Source organism: Protopterus annectens, chromosome 6.part1, assembly GCF_019279795.1.
Source record: "Protopterus annectens isolate FY-2018-M chromosome 6.part1, PAN1.0, whole genome shotgun sequence".
In the NCBI taxonomy this organism is placed as follows: Eukaryota; Metazoa; Chordata; order Ceratodontiformes; family Protopteridae; genus Protopterus; species Protopterus annectens.
In genome coordinates, this window is record NC_056738.1 from 524,299,772 (window position 1) to 524,327,620 (window position 27,849).

The 27,849-nt window shown below is 40.9% G+C and overlaps 1 protein-coding gene across 6 annotated transcripts in view; it reads left to right on the forward strand.

Annotated features, from left to right (window-relative positions):
* SLX9 (SLX9 ribosome biogenesis factor) overlaps positions 1–27,849 on the forward strand; it is a 631,512-nt gene that overhangs the window by 523,280 nt on the left and 80,383 nt on the right. For all 6 annotated transcript variants that reach the window (XM_044075977.1, XM_044075980.1, XM_044075979.1 and 3 more), the window contains one exon: positions 20,566–20,631. In XM_044075977.1, coding sequence (XP_043931912.1) covers positions 20,566–20,631 — 66 coding nt within the window. The remainder of the gene's footprint in view (positions 1–20,565; positions 20,632–27,849) is intronic.

A 27,849-nucleotide genomic window follows, 5' to 3' on the forward strand; every position in this document is an offset into this window, starting at 1 on the left:
GCACAGTTCCAGCTTCCTTGGACCCGAGTCATGTGGGATCCAAGCATCCGGATCCTTATTTGCCTTTGGATCTGAGGCGGTCAGATCCTACAGTTATTATAGAAGACTCCCTGTTGGGTTCTGGCTTGGGGCAGTCCCGTTCTGCTTCCAAGCACAGGAGTCTATCTTCGGATAGGCAGGGGAGGTTTGTGGACTCCAGACAGCCATCTCCAGCTAGGTCCTCCACCTCGTCTAGGTCCTTCAGGAGTCTGCTCTCGACTGATATGGACAGGATGATGAGGTTTATCAGCATGCTTGGGAACAGGCTCCAGAGTATCCAGCTCCTTCCACCCCTTGCTGGGGATAAGGCCTATAAGTTCGTCAGCAGGGGGGGAACCCAAGAGGTAGTCCTGAAAGTCTTTTAGGAACACAAACTCCTCAGTGGATGGGGTAGGGAAGACCATCTGCTTTTAAGCTTGAGGATTTCTAAGATGCCCCAAAGGAGACATCTTCTGGCTTGGGGCAGTCCCGTTCTGCTTCCAAGCACAGGAGTCTATCTTCGGATAGGCAGGGGAGGTTTGTGGACTCCAGACAGCCATCTCCAGCTAGGTCCTGCAGCTCGTCTAGGTCCTTCAGGAGTCTGCTCTCGACTGATATGGACAGGATGATGAGGTTCTTTCTCAAGGCTCATACTGAGTTGGCACTTCTTGCATCCCCTGCCCATCTGGCCAGGCTTCATCTCCTACCCCTTCGCTGGCTTCTCCTCATCTGACTCAGTAGGTTTAAGACTTTCAGGCCCTGCGTCGCATAGAGGAGGAGATGGGGGCCCCTAGAGGCCACTTTGTCTCTACCCCGTTGGAGTCCCTGTCTGCCTCTGCTTAGTCTCCCCCTGGGGAGATGGCGCACCAGTCCCGACCTGTCGCCCTGCATCCTTGGGTGGGGGCTCTGGACCTGTTTTCTTGGACTAGTCCCTTCCTGTCTGTGCTTCGGTCCTTGACAACTCAGGGCCACTACTGTCCGGAGGCCAGGAAGTGCTGGGTTGCTCTGGTCCCTCTTCTCAGGCGGGCTTGCACACCGTGAGTGGGGATGGGGCATCGTCCAGCCCTTCGGCCTTCTGGGTTGTAGATAGGACCTTTTCTTCCATAAGAGTTTCCTCCCTGGCTTCCCAGTGACCATCCCAGCCCCCAAAGCACACTCTTATCATCCTGTTCCTGGTAGCCGTCTCAAACTAGCCTTCAGGGGGGTGTCGCCCCTTGGGGTCCTCCTTTCTTTTGAATCCTCCCTTGAGACCCTCGGAGGAGGTGCCTCGGAAGAGATTGTGCAAGAAGAGGCACCTAGACTCCCCCAGTGAGTCTCTCGCTGAGGATACGGACCTCGATGAAGGGGAAGGGTCCCCCAGGTCTCCGCCCGAAGATGTCTCCTTTGGGGCATCTTAGAAATCCTCAAGCTTAAAAGCAGATGGTCTTCCCTACCCCATCCTCTGAGGAGTTTGTGTTCCTAAAAGACTTTCAGGACTACCTCTTGGGTTCCCCCCCTGCTGATGAACTTATAGGCCTTATCCCCAGCAGGGGGTGGAAGGAGCTGGATACTGTGGAGCCTGTTCCCAAGCATGCTGATAATTTCTCAACGCCCCCCCCCCTTCCAACAAACAGTTCTGATCAAAGGGTGTGCTAGTCGATGCTGTTATGTTAGCTACCGCCACTAAAAAAGAGCTGGCAGAGCAAAGTACGTTTGATCACCTCCTAACCAGGAGTCCCAGGCAACTGACAGACACAGAAAGCGGGTCTTCATCTCAGCTACCTTCGGTCTTAACTACTTGTCACATTTCACCCAGCTCCAGAGGGACTTAGTCAAGGAGCTTACCACATCCCTTTCTGAGTTGCTGCCTGCCGGGGAGCTAAGTAAGCTGTCCCCCAAGCTGTCTACACTCATTTCCCTAGCTAATTCCTTGATGAGGCTGATTGACAACGATGCGAAAGGTGCCTTTCGAGCGGCCAGTACAGGCATATCTATTCGGTGTTGCATCTGGCTGTGCCTATGTGGATTTCCAGAGTCCTTTAAGGCATTCTTCACCAACATCCCCTTCGATGGATCTGCCCTCTTTGGCACTTCAGTCAAACAAGTACCGCAGTGAGCAAGAAGGCAAGACCTTGTCAGCTGTGGGAATTATATTTTCTGCCTGTCAGCGCTCCTTCTCCAAGACGCATTGAGGATCCAGGAAAATGTGGTTTTGCAAGTTGCATTCAGCCTTTCAAGATGCTCAGGATCAACCCTGTTCTAGAGGTTGAGGGAAAGGGTTCAACGGCAGACACCATCCCAGAGGCAGAAGTGGGTCTGCAAAATGAGGGCTCCAGGGAACCTTTCTTTAAGAATCCCCCCCCCCCAGAGCTCTTGAGGTGCTGCCCGACTGTCCTGCCCTGGAGGCAGTCGGGGGTCATTTGTCTGTGCACCCTTTGGCCTGGGCAAACATTTCAAAAGATCTCTGGAAGCTAAACATTATTTCCAGGGGCTGTTCTATTCCCTTTTCACAGTCTCATCCTCCTGTCAGGAGATACCTCCCCAATGTGCCACCCCATCAAAGGGAGTTGGCTCAGAAAGAAGTGATCAAATTTCTTCAAAAGAGAGCCATCCAAGAGGTCCCCCCAGGACAGTAAGAATCCAGAACGTACTCTCGCTTCTTTTTGGTGTCAAAGAAGATGGGGAACCTGCATCCAGTTTTGGACCTCAATGTGCTAAATCTCTCTGTCAAGAAGTCCAAGTTCTGGATGGTTACTGTCCAGTCCATTGTGCCTCTTCTGCACAAGGACAATTGGATGTGCTCTGTGGATCTTCAGGATGCGTACTATCATATAAAAATAAACAGGCACTCCAGAAGACATCTCCGCTTTCGTGTAGGGGCCAATCATTATCAGTTCGGAACCCTGCCCTTTGGTCTCACCACAGCCCCAAGGTATTCACCAAATGCATGGCAGTGGTCACAGCTCACTTTAGACTGCAGGGATTCCAGGTGTTTCCTTACCTTGATAATTAGCTCCTCGCAGGTCCCGCCATTCATTGGGTGGCTGCAGCCACTCAGTATATGCTTTGTATGTTCGATCAGTTGGGGATTACAGTGCATCTCCCCAAATCAAATCTGATTCCATCCCAAAATTTGGAGTTCATTGGGATTCAGCTGGATACTGTGTCAGAGATTGCAGCACTCCCTCTCTGCCATGTACATCTCATCAGATCTCATGTCCAGTGCCTCCTAGATCTGACTTGTCCCCAGGTCCACCTTATTCTCAGGGCCGCAGGGTCCATGGCAGTGGCAGTCTATCTGGTGCCATTAGCCAAGTTCTACACAAGGGTTCTTCAGTGGACTCTACTAGTCATGGTCTTCCCTGTCTCATCCTATGATAGCCTCAGTCCGTCTCACTCCAGTGTGCAGGCATCATCTTCTTTGGTGGGTTCAGTCTCCTGACTTCCTAGCAGGCAGACCAGTCTCTCTTCCTCCTCCCAGTGCCACTGTGATCTCGGATGATTCCCTGTTGGGGTGAGGGGGGGATTACAGGGAAAGACAGTTCAAGGCACTTGGTCCTCGGCAGAGACCAAACTGCACATAAACATGCTGGAGATGAGAACAGTCCTCCTCATGTTGGAAGCCTTTCAGGACTGCCTCCTTCTGGGTACCATTGCAGTTCACATGGACAACATGGCTGTTGTGTGGTATATCAACAAGCAAGGGGGCACATGCTCATATCTGTTTTATCACAAGGCCGTGAGGGTGTGGGAATGGGTGATTTCCTCAGGCTGCTTTCTTCTTCCAATGCACATTCCTGGTGAGTCCAGCGTATTGGTTTACAGACTCAGCAGGGTAATCCTGAGTCCTCATGAGTGGTCACTGAATCCTTCCTTCTTCACTGGGGTCAGCCAAGCTGCAGTGTGTTTGCTTCCCATCACAACCACAAATGCAACCAGTATTTTGCCCTGATGCCCCCTGTCAAGAAGTCCCTCAGGGATGCTGTGGTTCATGATTGGTCTCCAAGCATCCTTTACGCCTATCCTTCTGTACCTCTTATCCCAAAAGTTCTTCAGAAAGCTTGAAGCCTTAAGGCCACCTTGATCTTCATCGCCCCCATTTGGCCTCAGCAGGTGTGGTTTCCCCTAATATGATCTCATTTGAAGTACCCCCCTTGGGTACTAGATCCCCTTCCGAATCTGATTTCCCATCCCTGCCAGCTTCCGACCCTCAACCTTCAGACTTTCCATCTGATGACGTGGTTTGTCCTCCTCTTGTAATCTTGAATCAGTCCAGGCTTGCTTCTCCCATCAAGAATTATTCTGGCCTCTAAGAAGTCATCCACCAGGAAGATGTATGGCAGTAAGTGGAAAGGTTTTCTTTTTGGGCCAAGCAGAGAAATCTGGACCCCTTCTCTGCTTCCATCCCAGACATCTTACTGTTCTTGTCTTTGCTTTTTTAAGAAGGAGCTAGCTGCCAATTGCACTTTGATAGTAGTGAAGCTATCTCCAACCTTCGTGTTTGCGAGGCACCTACCTTTTCCTCTCACCTTTGTAAGGCATTTTTGAAGGGTGTTTTTCTGCTCCAGCTTCCTGTCAAGGATTCTTCCCCTCCTTGGAACCTTTCCTTTCTGCTGCAATCTCTTACACAGAGTCCCTTTGAGCCTGCTGCTACATGTGACATGAAATTCTTGTCATGGAAGACCACCTTTCTGGTGGCCATAACTTCAGCAAGAAGAGTTTCAGAGCTGCAGGCTCTTTCTATCAAACCGCCTTACATAGTGTTTCATAAATTCAAAGTAGCTCTTCAAACTAATCCTTCCTTCATGCCTAAGATAGCCACAGAATCAAATCTGAATCAGTCATTTCAATTGCCGGTTTTCTTCCCTAACTTTTCTAATAAGGGGGAATATTTGCTGCACACGCTTGACGTTCATAGACAGTTAGGGTTCTACTTGGATATAACAATAGGTTTCTGCAGATCTAAAAAGCTGTTCGTGACATACTCCCTTAACAGAAAGGGTCAGATGGTATCCAAAGTTACTTTTTCTCATTGGATTTCAGTGTGCCTTTCCTTTGCATATTCTCCTAAAGGCTTGTCCTTACCAAGTCCTATCAGAGCTCATTCCACTAGATCAATGGCTATGTCAGCTGCCTATCTGTCCTGTCGTTCTGTAGATGGAACTTGTGCAGCAGCCACCTAGTCTACTCCTTACACTTTTGTCAGTTGTTATAAGCTTGACATTGTCTCCAGGAACAGGGCTTCCTTTTGCTTCACAGTTCGTCTGCATGTCCTTCCTTGAGGGCACCCAGGATTTAGGGTAGCTGGGGACTCTGACCCAAGAGTGAGGAATAGTGACGTGCATAACATCAGATAAAGAGTTATGTACTTCCCATAACTTGGCATCTGTGTTATCCTGTGTCACTATTCATCACTATCCCTCCCTCCTTCCCCCATCCGGCAGGGCCTAGAGGAAGCAGAGATGTCCTGTCTGGTGGTCAAAGTCTTCTTTATCTGCTTTCTGACTTTAGGGAAAACTTGATCTGAGGGGTTAGAGGGCAGCAAGGGATCATGTGAGTGGGAGGAGCTCAAGCCCAGAAACCATCTGCAAAGTTGCCAGCTCGGATCCGATGTCAGATCCTATGACCCAAGAGTGATGAATAGTGACATAGGATAACACAGATGCCAACTTATGGTAAATGTACAACTCTTTTTAATTATAGCAGAAAGCAACCCTTTTGTAGACTATTTGCTGCCCATCACCAGAGCAAGGGTCAATGAAGGGGCATTATTCAGTAAGCAATCAGGGGTGGTTTGTGAACATTTTCTCCACCTGCACTCAGTGTTAGTGTAGGGAGGAGAGTGTGCATTGGACTTGAGTAAAATGAAGTCCCCCTACATTTGAAGAGAAGTTCCCTTCAAGTAGCCTTCCTCACCTGCCCAAAAGCACAGGAGGTGTTTTCCATGGTCTCCACCAGTGAAATCATGATTACCCCATGTGGCGTCAATTGCACACAACCCTCTCAATCCCACCAAAAGAGGCATGCAGGCACACCCCTTCACTCTTCTACATACTCCTTGTCAGGATCCCTAATCAAACCCTAGTCATCTGAGTCACATTCAGGGCTCCATCTGTCTGTGTCATGGCTGAATGAAATAACAGGGAGTGCTTACCCTTGGGAAGAGATCACTGTGACAAGAGCAACGGCTAAGGGAAAAGGCAGCCTGCACAGTGAATGAAGACCAGACAGTGGAAACTGGAAATTGTTCTGCCAAGGAACTCTAGAAAAGACCTAGCATCAGAGACCATTTCCTGGCATCATATTCTAAATTTTAAGGTGGTGCTGTATACTGAGCTAAAAAATAAAGATTTTATGCTTGCTTAGAAGAACATGTTTTTTGCTTTGCTTGTATGTAATAAATTCCACTACCTTTATAAAGACTGGTGGTCTCAGCAGTAGTAATATATACAGCTGTATAGCAGTCGGCCTAATGTTATGGACATTGTGCTTGTTTTTAAGCTCTTTATTTCTGAAGTATGGCCAAATAATATACTTTTGCTATACTGACAAGCTCAGAAAAAGGATGAAACACGACATGTGTACAGCTAGTGAGGTTTGGTTTTATTGGCCTGAATGCTGCAGTCAAGATTTTAAAAAGTGAAAGTAGTAATTCATATGTATGCAGAAGCTGTGTAGGCGCAACACTGGTATGCCCTTTTGGTGTCATTTGCATATATCCCGTGAGCCTCTAGTACTAAAGGCGGTTTAAGGTGTTACACAGTGAAGACTCTATCTTTACTGGATCTTTTATGTAGTTTTTACTAAATGGTTTGTGTGTCTGACCTTTTTGCCCTTGTAACCAACTGTTTTCTGCTCCCTTGGAGCCTGAGTTGTGGCTGAAAAGGGTAAATGTATGTATAAAATGGCGTTTGCTAGTCAGAGTTCATCTTGTATTTAGCTTATATGGGATACTGCCATTCATAATTCTTGCTGGGTGTAAAATCAATGGGGCTGTTCTGGACCTGGCTTAGTTCATTCCCCTTAGAGCCAAAAGCTGTTTCACTATTTTGTTGTTTTAATCAACAAATGATGACACGTGTGTGTGTGTGTGTGTGTGTGTGTGTGTGTGTGTGTGTGTGTGTGTGTGTGTGTGTGTGTGTGTATATATATATATATATATATATATATATATATATAAATGTTTCCCTGAGTAAAAGATACTTTCTCCTAAATGATAGTTCATGTACATGATGACTTGTTTACTTCATACAGCCAAGAGATTGCCAGATGTCATAGACATTCTGAGCTTCTCCCAAGAGAGGAGAATTTGCCACTGGCTGCTTGAGACCTACTCACCCACCCCCTTTCCCAGCAGATACTGTTTTAGCATTTGGGCAACTAATTGAACAGAAGCTAACCGCTGCATGCAAGAACACATCCCTCTCCAGACCATTAGGTCGGTCCCATAGAGCCTTACCTCTCATTGTAAAACATGAGAAATCTCAGCAAAGGGTCAGAAATAGGAGCATTTATATATTTTTCACAATAGTTGTCCGTTATATACTTGACCATCATATAGTTATTGATGAGTTATGTTAGTATAGGATTAGTGTATTTATATGCTATGTACCTACAGACTTATCTTGCATTATGAGGAACATCAGTGAGTCTAAGAGGGGCAAGACTAAGTCTGAGATTCAAAACCGTAGCACTATGCATAAATCATAACTGTTGAAAGGTAATCTTGCAGCTTATTTCTGTTTCTTACATAAAATCTGTAAACCTTTTGTGAGTTTATGGTTCATCTCCTTTCTCTTGTTGCTAGGGTTTCCATAACTGTCTGAATAGGATCATAGGAAGTTACTAGGCTATTGGCCCTGAGGCCTTCACAAGCCCAAGCCAAGAATTTATCCCATGTTCCAATAAGTCAGCACCCTATGCCACTGTCCAGCAGGGACACAGATGGAATCCCAGGGGTGTATTTTCTGTTCCCCATCCAGTTAACCAGGTTGCACTTAAAAAGGGTAAATGAGGTACTCTGCTTGACGTGGAAAGGGAATCTGTTCCACAAAAGGGGGAGTCTATGGGACTAGGCTTGCCACCCCTCCGTTTTTTTTCCGGACTATCAGGAAATCAAACCGATTCTCCGGTAGTCCGGAAAACACTGTACAAACTCCGGTATTCTGTTTCAAAAAGGAAACAGACTATCGGAGTTTGTAAATCGGCTGATTTACTATGCTTTTTTTTACAGAAAAGCATAGCAAATCAGCCAAAAGCAGGCGGCGGGAACGAAAAAAGAGGGCGTTCCCGTTGATCGGCTGATTTACTATGCTTTTTTTACAGAAAAGCATAGCAAATCAGCCAAAAGGAGGCGGCGGGAAACAAAAAAAGAGGGCGTTCCCGTTGAGTGATGCTGTCGTGACATCACAAAATAGGCGGTATGTTGGCGGGAGAGGGGGTGGGGCGGGCTGGGTTACTGGTGATGCGAGGGGCGTGGCGTGGCTCTGGTTTTAGTCGTGAACGAAGGTGGCAACCCTATCTGGGACACAAATCTGTCCCGCTAACAAGTCCTATTGATGTCACAGAACATGTTGAGGTCGAGCATGCGGGTTACTTGAGTGGAGCTTGACTTGCGGATATGCAGCATTCCCATCAAGGCAGGGTCTGAGATTGCTTTGTATGCCAGACAGCGGTCACCTCTGAGGACTCTGTAGGAGACTGAGTAGAGGGACAGGGCCTTTAGCCTAGCTGTGTAGGGTAGATGTTTGAGGACCTGGATTCTCCTGATGAGGAACCTCTGTGGTCTCCCCAGCTGCTGCATATACTTTGTGAGGTACATGCTGAAAAGGGCATTGTGCTCAATAATGGGTTATATAAGGAAAGAAAACAGGGATGTTATGACCACATTGTCTCTGGATGAGATACCCTTATTAATGAGGTGGGCCATGTCAAACGCTTTCAGTACGACAGAGGTAATATGGTGGTCAAAAGTCAGTTTGCTATCAACCTGGGTGCCCAAGTCCCTCACAACTGATTGCGTGATTAAGACCTTATTATCAATGTGATAATTTGTGGGGACGTCACTCTCCCCAAAGGGGATGATGCATTTTTTGGCATTTAGTTTGAGGCCATGTTTCTGGCACCAGTCATTCGTTTGGGTGAGAGCCTCTTGGAGGATGTCCACATCACTAGGGGAATTGATGACAGCACCCAGCTTGCAGCCATCTGTAAACTTGGTCAGCCATAGCCCACTGGTTTTGGCCTGCACCTCAGAAAAGTATATCCCAAACAGCAGAGGCCCCAAGACCGATCCATGGGGTACACAGCTTGTTACAGGTCTACTGCTTGAGGTGGCTTCCCCTGTTTTGACTAGGTGGGTTCTATCTGTGAGCCAGTTTGCTACCATTTGGTAACATATGGATTGATGCCTAGTTGGGAGCAAGTATCTATTATACCTGAGTGGGGAATAGTATTGAAGGCTTTAGCTAGGTCAAGGTAGGCAGTGTGCACTGTCTTCCCCTCGTCTACGGCCTTGGTCCCAAAAACGTCAACCAAATTTAACAGGTATGACCTCCCCTTGATGAAACCAAACTGTGTGGGATTGAGTGTCTGGAGGTTGCCAATGTCCTTGTCAGTGAGGCCCATGATAATCCGCTTCATGGCCTTGCAGATCAGGCTAGTTAGGCTGATGAGTCTGTAATTTCCTGGATCGGTGGACGCTCCACCTTTGTGCAAAGGGATGACAGTGGCTGTCCTCCACTCGGTTGGGACAAAGCCAGTACTCCCATTTTTGGTTGAATAGGGTGCCTAATGGTGCTGTAACTTCCTGCCTGAGTTCATGTAGGATGCAGCCTGGGATGTTATCGGGTCCCATGGAGGCTGTATTTTTTGCCTTTGAGAGGGCAGTGATGACTTGCTCCCTAGAGATAAGGGGAGGGGGCAGGTACTGAGGATGTCCTGATTTACTGATGGGGGGACAGAGGGGTGAAATTTCACTGAACCTGTCTGCCAGCAGGATGGCTATATCTACAGTGTTTGTGTATGCGGTGTTGTTAACCACCACTTCTGAGTAGATCTAATTGCTTTCCTTCAGATTGCGGACATATGTTGTATTTAGTAGATGTGGCCAGTTTGGACTCGAAATTTGCTTTGGAGGATTTGACTAGTGCTCTTATTTGCTTGTTCATGCTAAGGAGAGATTGCTTCCAATTAGGCACCTGCTAATTCTTGGTCCTGAAACCCTTTCTCAATGTTTACAATAGGTATAAGGTAACACCCATTTTTATACATACTAACTAGATCATATGACCTGCAGCCATCATCACATGTCCAGGAAATTATACAATATAAAATGTAAAACACTAAGTGCTAAACAGGTTAAAATAACATCAATTATATATACAAAAACTTGAGCATAAACATACAAAGCATATATATCTCAATGAAAAAGTGTACTGAATATTAAATGTTAGTAACTTTCATAATATATCAATAAAAATCAAAATAAAATAATAATAAAATTGTGCAATTTAAGCATACCTTTAATTTATTAATAAGTTTAAAAGTAAAATTAAAAAATTTTTTAAAATTACTTTAACCTTGTCTGTTGTATTCTTTGCAATACAGGTTTTAGGGATACAGATGCATTTATACCAGGGTATATATCAGCCGACAATCTAATTATCCATTCATATTCCCTCAGATCCAAGGAATTAGATAGGTCCCTCCCCTGGGTGATGCACTAACACAGTCTATAACTTGAAATTTAAAACAATGTGAAGTGCCCTTGTCAAGTATATGCTTATACAACGCATTGTTCTCATTAGAAAGCCTAATATTGGACTTGTGCTATTCGTTCTTTGAGCTTTCTAGTGGTTTTACCCACATAGAAACAAGGACAAACTTGACATGTAGCTATGTACACAACACTACTAGTTGTGCAGGTGGCATATCCAAAGAACCTATATTCTTTTCCTGTCATAGGATGTTTAAACATGTCCACTTCATGTGTATCACTACTTTTTAATAAATCGTTACAACAACTACAGTTGCAGCAAGCAAATGTACCATGCTTAGCTGCTACTATTTTTCTTAGCTTCCAATCATAGAAATCCTTATAGCCAAGAATGTTTTTTAAAGTTCGCATGTTTTTATAACTAAAATAAGGTTTTTCTCCAACAACTAGTTTTATATCCTCTTGTGCCATTAGTACCCTCCAGTATCTGAATATTATCTTATTTATTTTATTCGTATATAAGTTAAAAGATGTTATGAATCTCAGCTTGTTATTAGGCATAGGTGTATTAGTATTTTCAAGTGCCCTTGTTGATTCTCTCCTAAAGGTAGGTTCATATAAGCTTTCTCTATTTGATATAATGTATTCTTTAGTTTCCTCCAATAGATGCATGGGGTAACCACTAACCCTAAGCTCTTCTTGGGTTTCATTTAATTGTTTCATAAACATATCTTGATCTGAATTCAATCTACTGATTCTAGCCATTTGTGCCTTTACTATACCCCTAAATACATGGGGTGCGTGCATGCTACTAGCATGTAAGTACCTTTTTGAAAACAGAGGTATTAATATGATTGTCAAGTTTCTTAATAGACACATCTAGGAAATTAATACAAGTTTGAGATGCTTCCATTTTGAAATTCAAATAGGTAGTGGTGTTATTTAAAACGTGACATAGTTCATTAAATCATTATGGTTCCCTTTCCAAAGGAGAAAGCAGTCATCTACAAACCTTTGGTAATATATTACATGTTCATTAATATACTTCTCTCCTACATATATATTCACCATTTCCCATTGATGTAAAACAAGGTTGGTATGTGTTAGCTACAGGTGTGCCCATTGCCACACCTGTTTCTTGCAAGTATATCTTGTTATCAAACATGAAAATATTATTTTTAAGAACCAAATCTAGTAACATACAGATATTTTCTATATGTCTAGTAGTATAACCAGAGTTTTGTATTAAAATTCCTAATGGACTCTATACCTAGATCATGCGGTATCACCGTGAATAGCGATGTTATATCCATGGTTACCATAAAGATTTTATCAATGTCATAATTTTTAGATTTTAAATCTGTATAACATAACTTTAATTTTTCTAAAAAATCTGTTGTGTCTTTAATTACTGTTTTGCACATTGATAATAATGGTTGTAGCTGCTTCTGTAGGTACAAAGATATTGGTTCAGTAATCCAGCCATTGCCGGATACTATCGGCCTCATGGCGGATTATCTAAAGACTTGTGTACCTTAGGAGCATATATAGCATAATATTACGGACAAGGTACCACGTAAAAATGGAACAAATCCAGTGTAATGTCACCTGATAATTGTAACTCATAGACACACATATTCACATAACTTATACATTTCTTAACATCTATTTGTGTTATGTTTTTAAAAGCAGTTAGATCATTTAGCAATAATAATACTGACTGGTTATACATAGATACATCCATAATGACTATTGATTCACCTTTGTCAGCACTATCCATCAATTCTTTGAGACCCAAATATTCAGGATAAGTAATATTGTATGTTGTATTAAACACTTGATCAGCATACAGCTTGGATGTCATGTTCACATAGATTATAAAAGGCAGTCAAAACAGGTGGATAACATGTTAGCACTATAGTCACTATTTTAAAAATTAATTTTAAGGCTATGGATCTAATAAACAAATTCAAATCAGTCAGTACATTGACCATATCTTCCTTTCTGGTTATAAATCCCAAGCCTTTAGATAACAAGGTAATATGTTCTCTGCTCAGCATAATGGATGAAAGATTGATAATACCTGCCATTACTTTCTGGCTAACTTGTGTTGTTTTGGCGGACTACTGTTCTTCCTTTTGAAGCCGTCTGCACATTGTTATTCCTCACATAAGTTCTTCCCCTTGGCTGATCTATTTTCAGCGTTTGCTCCTTTCCTTAACACGCTTTGAAGTTGGAAGGGCTTATTAAAAAAGCTCTTAATGTTCTGCTGTGTGGCTGGTGTGGTCAATTTTATTTGATCCTTATCCCTTCCAGTTGTTGAAATGTGCTGTGATCACTTTCTGTATTAGTTGCTCCCGTCGGGCACTGATGTGCCTGCCCTCACGAGGAGCTAGCGCCATCTGAGGTAGTGTTTGCTTCATTAAGTGTGGAATTTAAAGCTACAGGCACAAGTTCTGGGAAGTGATCAAGATTTATTAAAAAGTAGTGATACACATGAAGTGGACATGTTTAAACATCCTATGACAGGAAAAGAATATAGGTTCTTTGGATATGCCACCTGCACAACTAGTAGTGTTGTGTACATAGCTACATGTCAAGTTTGTCCTTGTTTCTATGTGGGTAAAACCACTAGAAAGCTCAAACACAAGTCCAATATTAGGCTTTCTAATGAGAACAATGCGTTGTATAAGCATATACTTGACAAGGGCACTTCACATTGTTTTAAATTTCAAGTTATAGACTGTGTTAGTGCATCACCCAGGGGAGGGGACCTATCTAATTCCTTGGATCTGAGGGAATATGAATGGATAATTAGATTGTCGGCTGATATATACCCTGGTATAAATGCATCTGTATCCCTAAAACCTGTATTGCAAAGAATACAACAGACAAGGTTAAAGTAATTTTAAAAAATTTTTTAATTTTACTTTTAAACTTATTAATAAATTAAAGGTATGCTTAAATTGCACAATTTTTATTATTATTTTTATTTTTATTTTTATTGATATATTATGAAAGTTACTAACATTTAATATTCAGTACACTTTTTCATTGAGATATATATGCTTTGTATGTTTATGCTCAAGTTTTTGTATATATAATTGATGTTATTATAACCTGTTTAGCACTTAGTGTTTACATTTTATATTGTATAATTTCCTGGACATGTGATGATGGCTGCAGGTCATATGATCTAGTTAGTATGTATAAAAATGGGTGTTACCTTATACCTATTGTAAACATTGAGAAAGGGTTTTTGAACCTGAAAGCTTTGTCGTTTGTTATAAAGGTATTTCAACTCAACTGCTCTTGTCTTTGGATTTATTGCTTGATACCAGTGCTTTGCTGCAATTTATCTTATTCTGCACTGAAGTTGGGTTCCACTCACCCTACTGCAGCCAGATATGGAACACCAGAATCGACTCAAACTGTTGTTTGAAAAGGACATTAATCCCTTGCTGAACTTTATGCCTGGTAGCCTACCAGTAACACCTAAAGAAAATGAATCTTCTGGCTTAAATGTACTGAACTTTGAACGCCAGTTGCAGGCACTAGAAAGGAAAGTAAGTACAGCCTGGCGACTGCAATGGCGCGCTTATAGTTTTGATGCATATATACAACAAGGCATAGCCCCTCGAGGGCTAAGAATTATTAAGATGCCCTCATACGGAAACACCTACCCTGAGCTGTTGAAACAGTGGCAGAATTTGAATTTAAAACTCAGTAAAGACTATATGCTGTTAATGAATAATTTCTTTATGGCCACTGAGAATGAATTGAAGGCAGAAATTATTCTGAAAGAAGAGGAAATTCTAACTACACGGGTTTTGCTAATGTTCAATCTCTGTATAGTTCCATGATGGACAGGCTGGGTGCATTAGATGACCGTTTAGAAGTCGTAAAGAAAAGGAAACTGCTACGGGATATATCCGATTACCAAACTGGTAACATCTTCTCTTGGCCAAAGCGTGAGACAAACATGAACACTAGATCAGATGACCAAGGGTCCCTTAAATTAACATCTGATGAAACGCAATTTAATATAAATGAGAATGGTAAAAGCCATTTATGGACTCTCTAGACACTTCCCAGAACTTGTGCCTGTAGCTTTAAATTCCACACTTAATGAAGCAAACACTACCTCAGATGGCGCTTAGCTCCTCGCCAAGGGACGTCGTCATCAGTGCCCGACGAGGGAGCAACTAAGAAAAGTGATAATGAGCACATTTCAACAACTGGAAGGGATAAGGATCAAATAAAATTGACCACACCAGCCACACAGCAGAACATTAAGAGCTTTTTTAATAAGCCCTTCCAACTTCAAAGCGTGTTAAGGAAAGGAGCAACAACGCTGAAAATAGATCAGCGTCAAGGGGAAGAACTTATGTGAGGAATAACAATGTGCAGACGGCTTCCAAAAGGAAGAACAGTAGTCCGCCAAAACAACACAAGTTAGCCAGAAAGTAATGGCAGGTATTATCAATCTTTCATCCATTATGCTGAGCAGAGAACATATTACCTTGTTATCTAAAGGCTTGGGATTTATACCCACCAGAAAGGAAGATATGGTCAATGTACTGACTGATTTGAATTTGTTTATTAGATCCATAGCCTTAAAATTAATTTTTAAAAATAGTGACTATAGTGCTAACATGTGTAAAAGAAGGAGTACCTTGTTATCCACCTGTTTTGACTGCCTTTTATAATCTATGTGAACATGACATCCGAAAGCTGTATGCTGATCAAGTGTTTAATACAACATACAATATTACTTATCCTGAATATTTGGGTCTCAAAGAATTGATGGATAGTCGTAATATTATCATTAAGGGCTGACAAAGGTGGATCAATAGTCATTATGGATGTATCTATGTATAACCAGTCAGTATTATTATTGCTAAATGATCTAACTGCTTTTAAAAACATAACACAAATAGATGTTAAGAAATGTATAAGTTATGTGAATATGTGTGTCTATGAGTTACAATTATCAGGTGACATTACACTGGATTTGTTCCATTTTTACGGTACCTTGTCCCGTAATACCGCATATATGGCTCCTAAGGTACACAAGTCTTTAGATAATCCGCCCATGAGGCCGATAGTATCCGCAATGGCTGGATTACTGAACCAATATCTTTGTACCTACAGAAGCAGCTACAACCATTATTATCAATGTGCAAAACAGTAATTAAAGACACAACAGATTTTTTAGAAAATTAAAGTTATGTTATACAGATTTAAAATCTAAAAATTATGACATTGATAAAATCTTTATGGTAACCATGGATATAACATCGCTATTCACGGTGATACCGCATGATCTAGGTATAGAGTCCATTAGGGAATTTTTAATACAAAACTCTGGTTATACTACTAGACATATAGAAAATATCTGTATGTTACTAGATTTGGTTCTTAAAAATAATATTTTCATGTTTGATAACAAGATATACTAAGAAACAGGTGTGGCAATGGGCACACCTGTACAACCTTGTTTTACATCAATGGGAAATGGTGAATATATATGTAGGAGAGAAGTATATTAATGAACATGTAATATATTACCAAAGGTTTGTAGATGACTGCTTTCTCCTTTGGAAAGGGAACCATAATGATTTAATGAACTATGTCACGCTTTTAAATAACACCACTACCTATTTGAATTTCAAAATGGAAGCATCTCAAACTTGTATTAATTTCCTAGATGTGTCTATTAAGAAACTTGACAATCATATTAATACCTCTGTTTTCAAAAAAGTAGCGTCGGAAGTAGGTACTTACATGCTAGTAGCATGCATGTATTTAGGGGTATAGTAAAGGCACAAATGGCTAGAATCAGTAGATTGAATTCAGATCAAGATATGTTTATGAAACAATTAAATGAAACCCAAGAAGAGCTTAGGGTTAGTGGTTACCCCATGCATCTATTGGAGGAAACTAAAGAATACATTATATCAAATAGAGAAAGCTTATATGAACCTACCTTTAGGAGAGAATCAACAAGGGCACTTGAAAATACTAATACACCTATGCCTAATAACAAGCTGAGATTCATAACATCTTTTAACTTATAATAAAATAAATAAGATAATATTCAGATACTGGAGGGTACTAATGGCACAAGAGGATATAAAACTAGTTGTTGGAGAAAAACCTTATTTTAGTTATAAAAGCGAACTTTAAAAACATTCTTGGCTATAAGGATTTCTATGATTGGAAGCTAAGAAAATAGTAGCAGCTAAGCATGGTACATTTGCTTGCTGCAACTGTAGTTGTTGTAACGATTTATTAAAAAGTAGTGATACACATGAAGTGGACATGTTTAAACATCCTATGACAGGAAAAGAATATAGGTTCTTTGGATATGCCACCTGCACAACTAGTAGTGTTGTGTACATAGCTACATGTCAAGTTTGTCCTTGTTTCTATGTGGGTAAAACCACTAGAAAGCTCAAAGAACGAATAACGGAGCACAAGTCCAATATTAGGCTTTCTAATGAGAACAATGCGTTGTATAAGCATATACTTGACAAGGGCACTTCACATTGTTTTAAATTTCAAGTTATAGACTGTGTTAGTGCATCACCCAGGGGAGGGGACCTATCTAATTCCTTGGATCTGAGGGAATATGAATGGATAATTAGATTGTCGGCTGATATATACCCTGGTATAAATGCATCTGTATCCCTAAAACCTGTATTGCAAAGAATACAACAGACAAGGTTAAAGTAATTTTAAAAAATTTTTTAATTTTACTTTTAAACTTATTAATAAATTAAAGGTATGCTTAAATTGCACAATTTTTATTATTATTTTTATTTTTATTTTTATTGATATATTATGAAAGTTACTAACATTTAATATTCAGTACACTTTTTCATTGAGATATATATGCTTTGTATGTTTATGCTCAAGTTTTTGTATATATAATTGATGTTATTATAACCTGTTTAGCACTTAGTGTTTTACATTTTATATTGTATAATTTCCTGGACATGTGATGATGGCTGCAGGTCATATGATCTAGTTAGTATGTATAAAAATGGGTGTTACCTTATACCTATTGTAAACATTGAGAAAGGGTTTTTGAACCTGAAAGCTTTGTCGTTTGTTATAAAGGTATTTCAACTCAACTGCTCTTGTCTTTGGATTTATTGCTTGATACCAGTGCTTTGCTGCAATTCTTGGTCCTGGACAGGAATTTTTTTCCTTTTGTTATAGAGTTTATTTTTTGCAGATGTCCACCAGACAGGTTTACTTTTCCTTGAGGTGGATGATTTCATTCTGTCAGGTATTCCTGATTCCATGCAGCTATATAAATGCTCATATAGTACTTTGGCCTACGTTTAGACATATGTGCCAGTTCCTAAGTTCCTATGGAGGGGGCTGAGAAGCTACTTATACCTTCCCTTAGGAGGTTGTAATAAACTTTGGAAAAGTTTTTTTGTTTGACCCTAGCTGGGGGGGGGGGGGTCGGGGGAGATGGTGACTTCAAAGGTGACCACTTTGTGGTTGTGTCTTACCAGGGATAATGACCCTGTAGGGATGCTGCAGTGGTTACTCATGTTGGTTTATACCAAGTGCAAGATATTTTCACCTCTTGTGGGGGTGTCGACCAACTGGTCCAAGGCATTTGCACTGACGAAATCTGTTTCTATTTGTAATAGAAATGTTTTGACTTCTTAACTGTGTTCTCCCATTGTCTTGAAATTTTGTCTGTGCATCCACTGCCCTTTTTATGAATAATTATTATTTTCATACTTCATTCCTGTTCGGTCTCATGCTATGACTTAATTTCAAAATATTTTTGAAATTGCTTTCAGTTAGTACCCCATTTATGACGGTGGTGGTGCTGCGGTAGTGTTGTCGCCTCACAGTAAGACGTTGTCCTGTTCAATTCTCAGCTAAAGCGTCTTCTGTGTGGAGACATGCATGAATGGGCGTACCTTCGTTGAAGGTTGTGCGTCAGGGCTGGCAACTCGGTACGTAAAAATCTACTGCCAATCATTAATGGACGGGAGTTCCGCTTTGGCGACCCCTAACCGGGAAAAGCCGAAAGATACAACAACATGCATCAAAAATGCCTTCAGTAGTATATAGGTCAAGATGCACCAGTCGTATTCTTACATTCCATTTTAGTGCCTTTCCTTTTAACTGCAACCAATTGTCCGTCTTACAGAGATGCATCCTTCAGGACTATATGCATTATTTACAGGTACTATCTCTATGCCTAGAAATGGTGTCTTCTAGAGATTAATAAGAAAGAAGAAAGACTAGGAGAAAATACGTATGAATCAATAGTTCTGCTTCCTTACTAAGCACAAGACAAGTCTCAGCGTCAAAGGAAACAAATTAGCAGCCTGTCAGGGAATGGTTAATGGGACTTAAAGTGTCTTAAGCTGCTCCAAGAGCTTATGGAAGAAAAATATAAATATTAGGATTTAGATGAAAAGCAGTGAGGCATAGCAGCATTCTGTATCTATCAACACATCACTTTGTTGATATACAGGCACTGATCTGATCTTGTAAACAAAACACTAAAGAATTTAAAGTGTAATCTTACAGCCTGTAAATCGTTTTAAGAACCTCAGACTTAACAAATTTGATGGTATTTATTTCTTCACTTGCTTCTGTGCGTGCTATGATCTCTTCTATCGTCTGGAGACTTTTTATAAAAGCTAGTGATAAGTCCATTGTAATATGTTATAAAGCAAGGATCAAGATGCTTTATCTGCTTTTATTCCATTCTTTTTATTAGATGGCACCGTAGATACTTTGAATCATATCTAACCGTGTGTGTGTGTGTGTGTGTGTGTGTGTGTGTGTGTGTGTGTGTGTGTGTGTGTGTGTGTGTGTGCTGAAAACTCCTCTGACTTCGCTGACCGATATCAAAGATTTCCATTGTAAGCACAGTAATGTTAAAATAGTTTGTATATTTCATTGATACTTTTACATTTGCTGATCAGTAAAATGTAATTAATAATCAACAATATTACTCTGGCAGTAAATTGTGTCATGCCATGCATATATCAGGTAATGTGGGGTACTGTCCTGGCAAGGAAGGGAATATATAGGTTGGTGAGTAATGGGACCAAATCTGAATGAAACTAAGTAGAATATTACAGTGGGATTCAAAGTCCTAAATTTGTATGTGTTTAAGTGAAGGAACATTATTAGAAAAGCTATTGCTGTGCAAATGATATTACTGTTTGTATTATAAGCTGATGAATAAAATGTTGCTTGTGTGTGTGTATATTTTTATATATATATATATATATATATATATATATATATATATATATATATATATATATATATATACATATATATATATATATATATATATATATATATGAGATGCTAAAGAAAAAGCTGAGCATTGTTGTGGATGTCAACTGGTTACAATTACTAGTGAAGTGGGATCAGGTACGTAGATCTTCATACCTCCTTTGCCAGAAATGAAAATAAACATCTGTCGGCAAGGATGACACTGACTTCAGCATTCCCTAATGTATCAGCCCTCATAGACCACTGAAAAGCAATACACATTTGTGCAGCAGTAGTTTCAACAGAATAAATGATGTGGTTAGGAACACTATCCTTACAAGGGATTAGGGTTGTGTCTATATAGTAAAATGATTTTTGAAGTAATGAATCGGAAAGCTTTGATTTTTAACATTCAGTAGGAAATACTCCCTTACTTTTAAAATCTTATCCCTCAGCAGTGGTGAGCAATGCGCATGCAGGAGAAATATTAACTTTGATCTTAATTATAACCCATTGTCTAGTTAGAAGACATGTCATCTATGGGTTTAATGTTTTGTATATTCTTCACTTTTCAACAGCGTAAAGCAGAAGCCAACACCGAAAGACTACAGTAGAATGAAGGCACCTCAGAAACGTAAAATTTTGTAAGTAATGTATCCTACTTTTAAGCATATGGAAAGAGGTTATTTTCTTTCTGTGTATTTGTTTTTTACAGCCCCAGGTAAATGAATCTAGACTTTCTGTTTTTGTGCCCTGGAATGGTTCTGCACTGTTGAGCTATCATTTTTTGTAAGAAAGATGAAGTGTAGTAGACTTTTTTACTGTTATATGTTGCAATACGTACATCAGTCTTCCAGCAGGTCTTAAAAAACTTTCTGTTCACCAGCCCAGCTCACCATCTGGCATTAATACTGTGCTTACTCTGCTTATAGTATCTTTTTGCATAGTTCAGCTAGAGTGGAGTGCCATGTTTCAGCACTGTCATATTGTGGGTCCAGGATTATTTTCTTCTCCTTTGGACAGGCCATGATCCTGGCCAACAGGCTGTACCGAGTTTTTACCTAATCTCTGTAATTACCATTAGTTTCCTACCCGTTTCACTTCTGTTGTGGTTCCCTGGTCTTCAGTGGGGGTGTTTGCAGTAAAAGTGGGGAAATTATCTACTGAAGGAAAAACAAAGTTGATCATTTTTTTTCTTTCTTCTGACCAGACTTATCCATCCACATATTCAGGGCAGTGTTTGTTAGCTTCAAAGCCTGAGGTGTTTTACCTTTGCCAAAAGAAAGATGGTATGTTCAGAAAAGTCTACTAGCCTTATTAGTACTAGACTCCCAATGAAACTGGATTTGTTTAGACCAGAGCTTTTAAAAACAGAGATGTTTCCAATGCTGTGGTTGGTCTGAAGATGTAGTAGAAGAAGGATGCATGCACCTGACACTTTCTTTTTGCAGGTCATGTAATGTTTAGAGGCCTTTTTCAGTACCATTATGTTATTTTTTTCTATTTTTTTATGTGAATAGCATATACTGAAAAACAGTTTGCATGTTTACAAACTTTTAGCTGTAAAGGAGGTACTACTTGTAGTCGGTATTACAAGGTTTGACGGTTTCCCCCCATGTTTACCTGCTATGTAGCTCAGAGCAAATCTCTTAACCAGAAAGTACTCCCAGGTGACTCCTGGAAAAGGGACACTTGCGTCCATTTGCTTTACCCAGTTAACAAAAGTATAAAATAAAAAAATGAAACAAAAATGTACTTAAATCATATGATCTGAATCATGCTTTGCATTTAAAGATATAAGAGTTTGAGATAGCTCAGGGGTCTTCAGGAAATTGGGTGTAAAGTACCATATATGCCACTGCACCACAGAAAGGTGGGTTTCTTTTTCCTGCTACTAAACCCATTGAGATTCTTATGGTAGATGACTTACTAACAACTTGGGAAGCATGATTGATGTTCTTTTTGGTGCAAAGGAAGTGAAGTTCCAATGACTACGGGTATATATTAAAGGAAAACTCTGTCTTTGTTTCCTGACCTATCTTAACACCTCAGAATCACTCTAAGTGGCTGCAATTTAGTTACTTTTCTGGGTGTGGCTGGATAACTTCTAAGTGTAGTGTAAGTCAAGGTCTGAGCCAAACATGGTGATTAAAGACAGAAAAGAAGCATTCCTTTTACAGAAGGTAAATAAAATAACAGTGACGCTCCCAAATCCCATTATATGTCAATGACATGGGAATTCAAAGTTACTTCCTTATGTCTGGCATGAGTCATACAAAGTATTATGGAAAAGAGAAAGGGCTGAGGGAGTACAAGATCATGTTGATACATCAAGCCCCATTGGTAGCCATGTTGTGGAAAACCGGCTAAAATTATAAATAAAACGCTTAGAGTGATTTTGAGGTGTTACAGTAGGTCAGGAAACAAAGATAGATTGAAAAAAACATTTCTTTAAAATTCTAAGATGGAGTTTTCCTTTAACTTTCTTGAGCCCGCTGTTCAGGCTGTGATGTAGAAGTTGAAGCCCAGACCCAACTCTGCTGTCGAAGGTCAGGAAATTCTATAGTGTCATGTCAAAAGAAACAATGATGCCTTAGTAATACCCTTGTTCAAGAATGTTACCCTTGTCTAAGTGTGAGTCTTCAACAGTAGTCACAGTTTACATTGCTAGGGAGGTAAATTTAGAAACTGAATCCCTAGGTCATAGTTCCAGCCCTGCAGATTAGGGATTCTTAGGTCTGTAGAGTCTTTGGGGTATGGGCACCTCAGAAATCAGCATATTTTCAGTAAGAGAAAATGAGACCCTCTCCAACTGTTTTGCAGTAGTGGGGAGAAGGTGGACAATGGATTATTTTCCTTTGAACGGAAGGGACAGCTCCTGATTGCTATTTCCTCCACTCCCTTTAATCTCATGCCTGTTTGGGAAGAAAGACCAGACCCTTTTTCATTGCTCTGTAGCATCCAAGAAGAGTGGTTTTAGGGTGTTAGGAAACAGCTTGCTGCGTCACAGCCTCTGGCTTCTCATCTTGTTGTAGTAAGCCAACCAGATCTGCCAACCACTGTTTTGGAGGGTCCTGAAGCTCCTAGAAGAACATTCAACTGGACTGATGTGTACTTCTTCATCATAGTGGTTCTCCATTTGAGCAGATAGTTGTCCTCTTCCACCCCAAACTGTAAACTGAGATTTCTTTGATCTGAACCTAAGTTACGCAGAGTTAGAGTTTGTAATATTTCAGCCAACTTGGTGCTCCATGACAGTTTGTTAAGCAGATCTATAGGGACTGTTTCATATGTAGCCACTTTTCTCCTTGGGAATTAAACTGCATGAATTAGAGGCTTTTTCTTTCAGTTTTTTGGCTAGCTGGCTGACTTTGTGCATTTGAACTTTTTCTAGAGAACCTTCTTTTTTAATTGCTGTTAAATCTCCCCCCTGCCAGTGGTGTTGTCTGCAGTAAACCCTAAATGGCTTGTCTTTAGGTCCATGTATCCTTTGGAGCAAACATTTGCTCCGCCCTCACCCAAAAAAGTTATCCCTGAGACTTCCTTTAACAAGCACATTCATCTCCTAGTTTACTTCATAGGATCAGAATCCAAAGGTGAGAGGGCCCTTCATACTTTGAATACACATTGTTAGCTTAAATTTCATTTAAAGAAAGGTGTACAGACTCCAGAATGTCGACCAGTTGTTTGTCACTCTTCATTCGCATAAGTAGGTCTTGTGAATGGAAAAGAAAGCACTATTCAGATAGAGTGTGAGCTACAGTAGTTTTTTTTTTGCAGTCAGGTGGCTAACCACCTATTTGATGGTGCATATAAGGGCCACTGACCTGTAGAGGTTGCTGCTTTCAGCACTTTTATCCATTGCGGACATCACTGCAACAGCCGCTTGTTTATTGTTGCACATAAATTTGCCAAGCATTATTTTTTGGATCTGTAGTCTTGGGAACCTAGCTTCATTTCATGCATCTCTATTTCAGGATACTGCTTTCTGATCCTTGTCTGATTGTCATTTTCCTTTCTAGGAAGTTTTTTCATAACACTAAGAATTTCTCCCAGCCATGTCCCACTGCAAAGGACTCCTTAGCATAAAATATAACTGATCATGTGAGAGGTGCCGAAATTCGATGACCTTTTGGAGAGCAATGTGTGGTAGCTGCTTAACTTTCACTCTCCATTTCCTTGATGGACAACCATTTGCTTGCATTAAGATGTCCTGTGGCCTGTAGATATTAGAAGATTATATTTGTACATCTTTGCCCTTATCTTAGAAGTGCAGCTTTCTGATGTTCTGTGCAGCAATATTTTGAAGCATGGGGCTGGATGGTGCCCTTTAATTCCAATATTGTGATGTTACAGTAGTATGAACGCTAGGGAATATGTACCCTGTATCATCATCATCTTCTTTCGGCTGTTCCAGTTAGGGGTCGCCACAGCAGATCATCTGTTCCCATTTCTTCATGTCCTCTGCATCTTGCTGTGTCACACCAACCACATGTATGTCCTCTCTCACCACATCCATAAACCTTATATTAGGCCTTCCTCTTTTCCTGTTACCTGGTAGCTTCATCTTTAGCATCTTTTTCCCAATATACTCAGCATCCCTCCTCAGCACATGTCCAAACCAACGTAATCTTGCCTCTCTGGCCTTATCTTCAAACCTTCCAACCTGGGCTGACCCTCTAATGTACTTATTCCTAATCCTGTCCACCCTCGTCACACCCAGTGCAAATCTTAACATCTTTAACTCTGCCACATCCAGCTCAGACTCCTGCCTTTTTGTCAATTCCACTGTCTCCAACCCATATAACATAGCTGGTCTCACTACCCTCTTGTAGACCTTCCCTTTCACTCTTACTGGTACTCGTCTGTCACAAATCACTCCTGACACTCTTCTCCACCCACTCCATCCTGTCTGTACTCTCTTCTTCACCTCTCTTCCGCACTCACCATTACTCTGAACTATTGATCCAAAGTATTCAAACTCCTCCACCTTCGCCACCTCTACTCCTTGCATCCTCACCATTCCTCTATCCTCCCTCTCATTCACACACATATATTCTGTCTTAGTCCTGCTGACTTTCATTCCTCTTCTCTCTAGAGCATATCTCCACCTCTCCAGGGTCTCCTCCACCTGTTCCCTACTCTCACTACAGATCACAATGTCATCTGCAAACATCGTAGTCCACGGGGGACTCCTGTCTGATCTCGTCTGTCAACCTGTCTATCACCATTGCAAATAAGAAAGGGCTCAAAGCTGATCCTTGATGTAATCCCACCTCCACCTTAAACGCATCCATCACTCCCACCTCAGACCTCACCACTGTCACACTACCCTCGTACATATCCTGTACTACTCTTACATACTTCTCTGACACTCCCGACTTCCTCATACAATACCACAACTCCTCTCTAGGCATCCTGTCATATGCTTTCTCCAAGTCTACAAAAACACAATGCAACTCCTTTTGACCTTCTCTGTACTTCTCCATCAACACTCTCAGAGCAAACATCGCATCTGTAATGCTCTTTCCTGGCATGAAACCATACTGCTGATCACTAATCATCACGTCCCTTCTTAACTTAGCTTCCACTACTCTTTCCCATAACTTCATGCTGAGACTTAATCCCTCTGTACTTACTACAGCTCTGCACATCACCCTTATTCTTAAAAAATCGACACCAAAACACTTTTTCTACATTCCTCAGGCATCCTCTCACTTTCCAAAATTTCATTAAACAATCTGGTTAAAAATTCTACTGCCATTTCACCTAAACACCTCCATGCTTCCACAGGTATGTCATCTGGACCAACAGCCTTTCCATTCTTCATCCTCTTCATAGCTATCCTTACTTCCTCCTTGCTAATCCATTGCACTTCATGATTCACTATCCCCACATCATCAAAACCTTCTCTCCCTCTCATTCTCTTCATTCATCAACCACTCAAAGTGCTCTTTCCATCTGCTCAACACACTCTCCTCGCTTGTAAGTATGTTTCCCTCATTATCCTTTATCACCTTTACCTGCTGCACATCTTTCCTAGCTCGGTCCCTCTGTCTAGCCAATTGGTACAGGTCCTTTTCTCCCTCCTTAGTGTCCAACCTTTCATACAACTCTTCATATGCCTTATCCTTAGCCTTTGCCACCTCTCTCTTTGCCATGCACCTCATCTCCTTATACTCCTGTCTACTTTCTTCATCTCTCTGACAGTCCCACTTCTTCTTTGCCAACCTCTTTCCGTCATACTCTCCTGTACTTCCTCATTCCACCACCATGTCTCCTTGTCATCCTTCCTCTGTCCAGATGTCATACCAAGCACCTTTCTAGCTGTCTCCCTTACTAGCTCTGCTGTAGTTACCCAGCTGTTTGGTAACTCTTCACTGCCACCCAGTGCCTGTCGTAACTCTTCCCTGAACTCCACCTCATAATTACCCTTTTTTCAATTTCCACCATTTGATCCTTGGTGCTGCCCTCACACTCCTCCTCCTCTTCTTGATCACCAACGTTATCTTACAAACCACCATCCTATGCTGCCTAACTATACTTTCACCGGTCACCACTTTACAGTTTCCAATCTCCTTCAAACTGGCCCTCCTACATAAGATATAATCCACCTGTGTGCATTTTCCTCCAGTCTTGTATGTCACGCTATGCTCCTCCCTCTTGTTAAAATACGTATTCACCACAGCCATGTCCATCCTTTTGTACCCTATATATGGAAGTTAAAAATCTTTGGTGAATCTTTCTAAGAGTGGGCTTTCAGGAAAGAGAGCTCGTCTGTCATTCCCTACAGGGGTTCACTTTAAGATGAAATGTTTTAATTTATTTAGTTTGTGTTTGATAGCTTGTGGGTGTTCAGCTGAGAAGAACCCATTTTTGCTTGATGCCCGAGGAACAGATGCTTCAAAATAATAGATGTTGTAAACCGTTTAAAACAAATAAATACTTGAAATTCAAAAAAAAATACATGCTGCTAGCATAAGTACTGTAATTAATAAAATAATTTGGTAGTAGCACGGGTACTGTGAAATTGAGCATAAATAAGTGCAATTATTAAGAGTAGATGTTAGTTATTATAATCACTACTGCAGTAGCCTAAGGTTTAATGGTTATATCTTGCATAGGCTATAACAGCAGGGCCAGCTTCCAAAGCATCAGGGCACCTTCCATGTGCCTAAAATATTACCCAAAGGTGAGTTGACTAAAATAGTCAGGTTTGGGTGCCAAGCACATCACATCTTTCCTGTTGACAAGAGGAGCACTCTTTTTTTCTGTGCTTTTGAGGATTGATGGTCAGCTAACACCATTCCTTTGGGGAAAAAAAACTTACACAGTACTGTTTGACTTCAGAAAACTTACTGTTTCTTTAAAAGTATTTTTAAGCTTGGAAGAAAGTGTTTTGTTGACTGTCTTGTGACTTTTATGTACTTTTAAACAGGAATGCACTTTTTCGCTTTTGTGGTATAAAGTTATTAAAAGTTGTTTAAAGCTACTTTTTCTGTGAATAAGTTGTGATTATTTTACTTTTTTGGGAAAGAGAAGTGTTTAGTGTTTTTTTACTGTTCTTTTTTCCTGGAAAAGTTACTTTTTTTGCTACTTTCCTATCTTACAGTATTTTGCTGATAAGCTTCCTCTAGAAACGAGCACCATTTTCAGCCTGACCATGTAACAAACAACTGGCTCCTTGGTCAGACCTTCTTCCAGCCACAAAAAGAAAAAGATTGAGCAGCTTTTTCACTACTGCACACTGGTAATTTGCTGCTGGAGGGTGACTCTGCTCTGGCCAAAGCTGTTACTCAGACCATTCCTCTCTTTCTTCAGATCCCTCTGGTGTAGTCCATACAGCCATCATGGACTAGAGG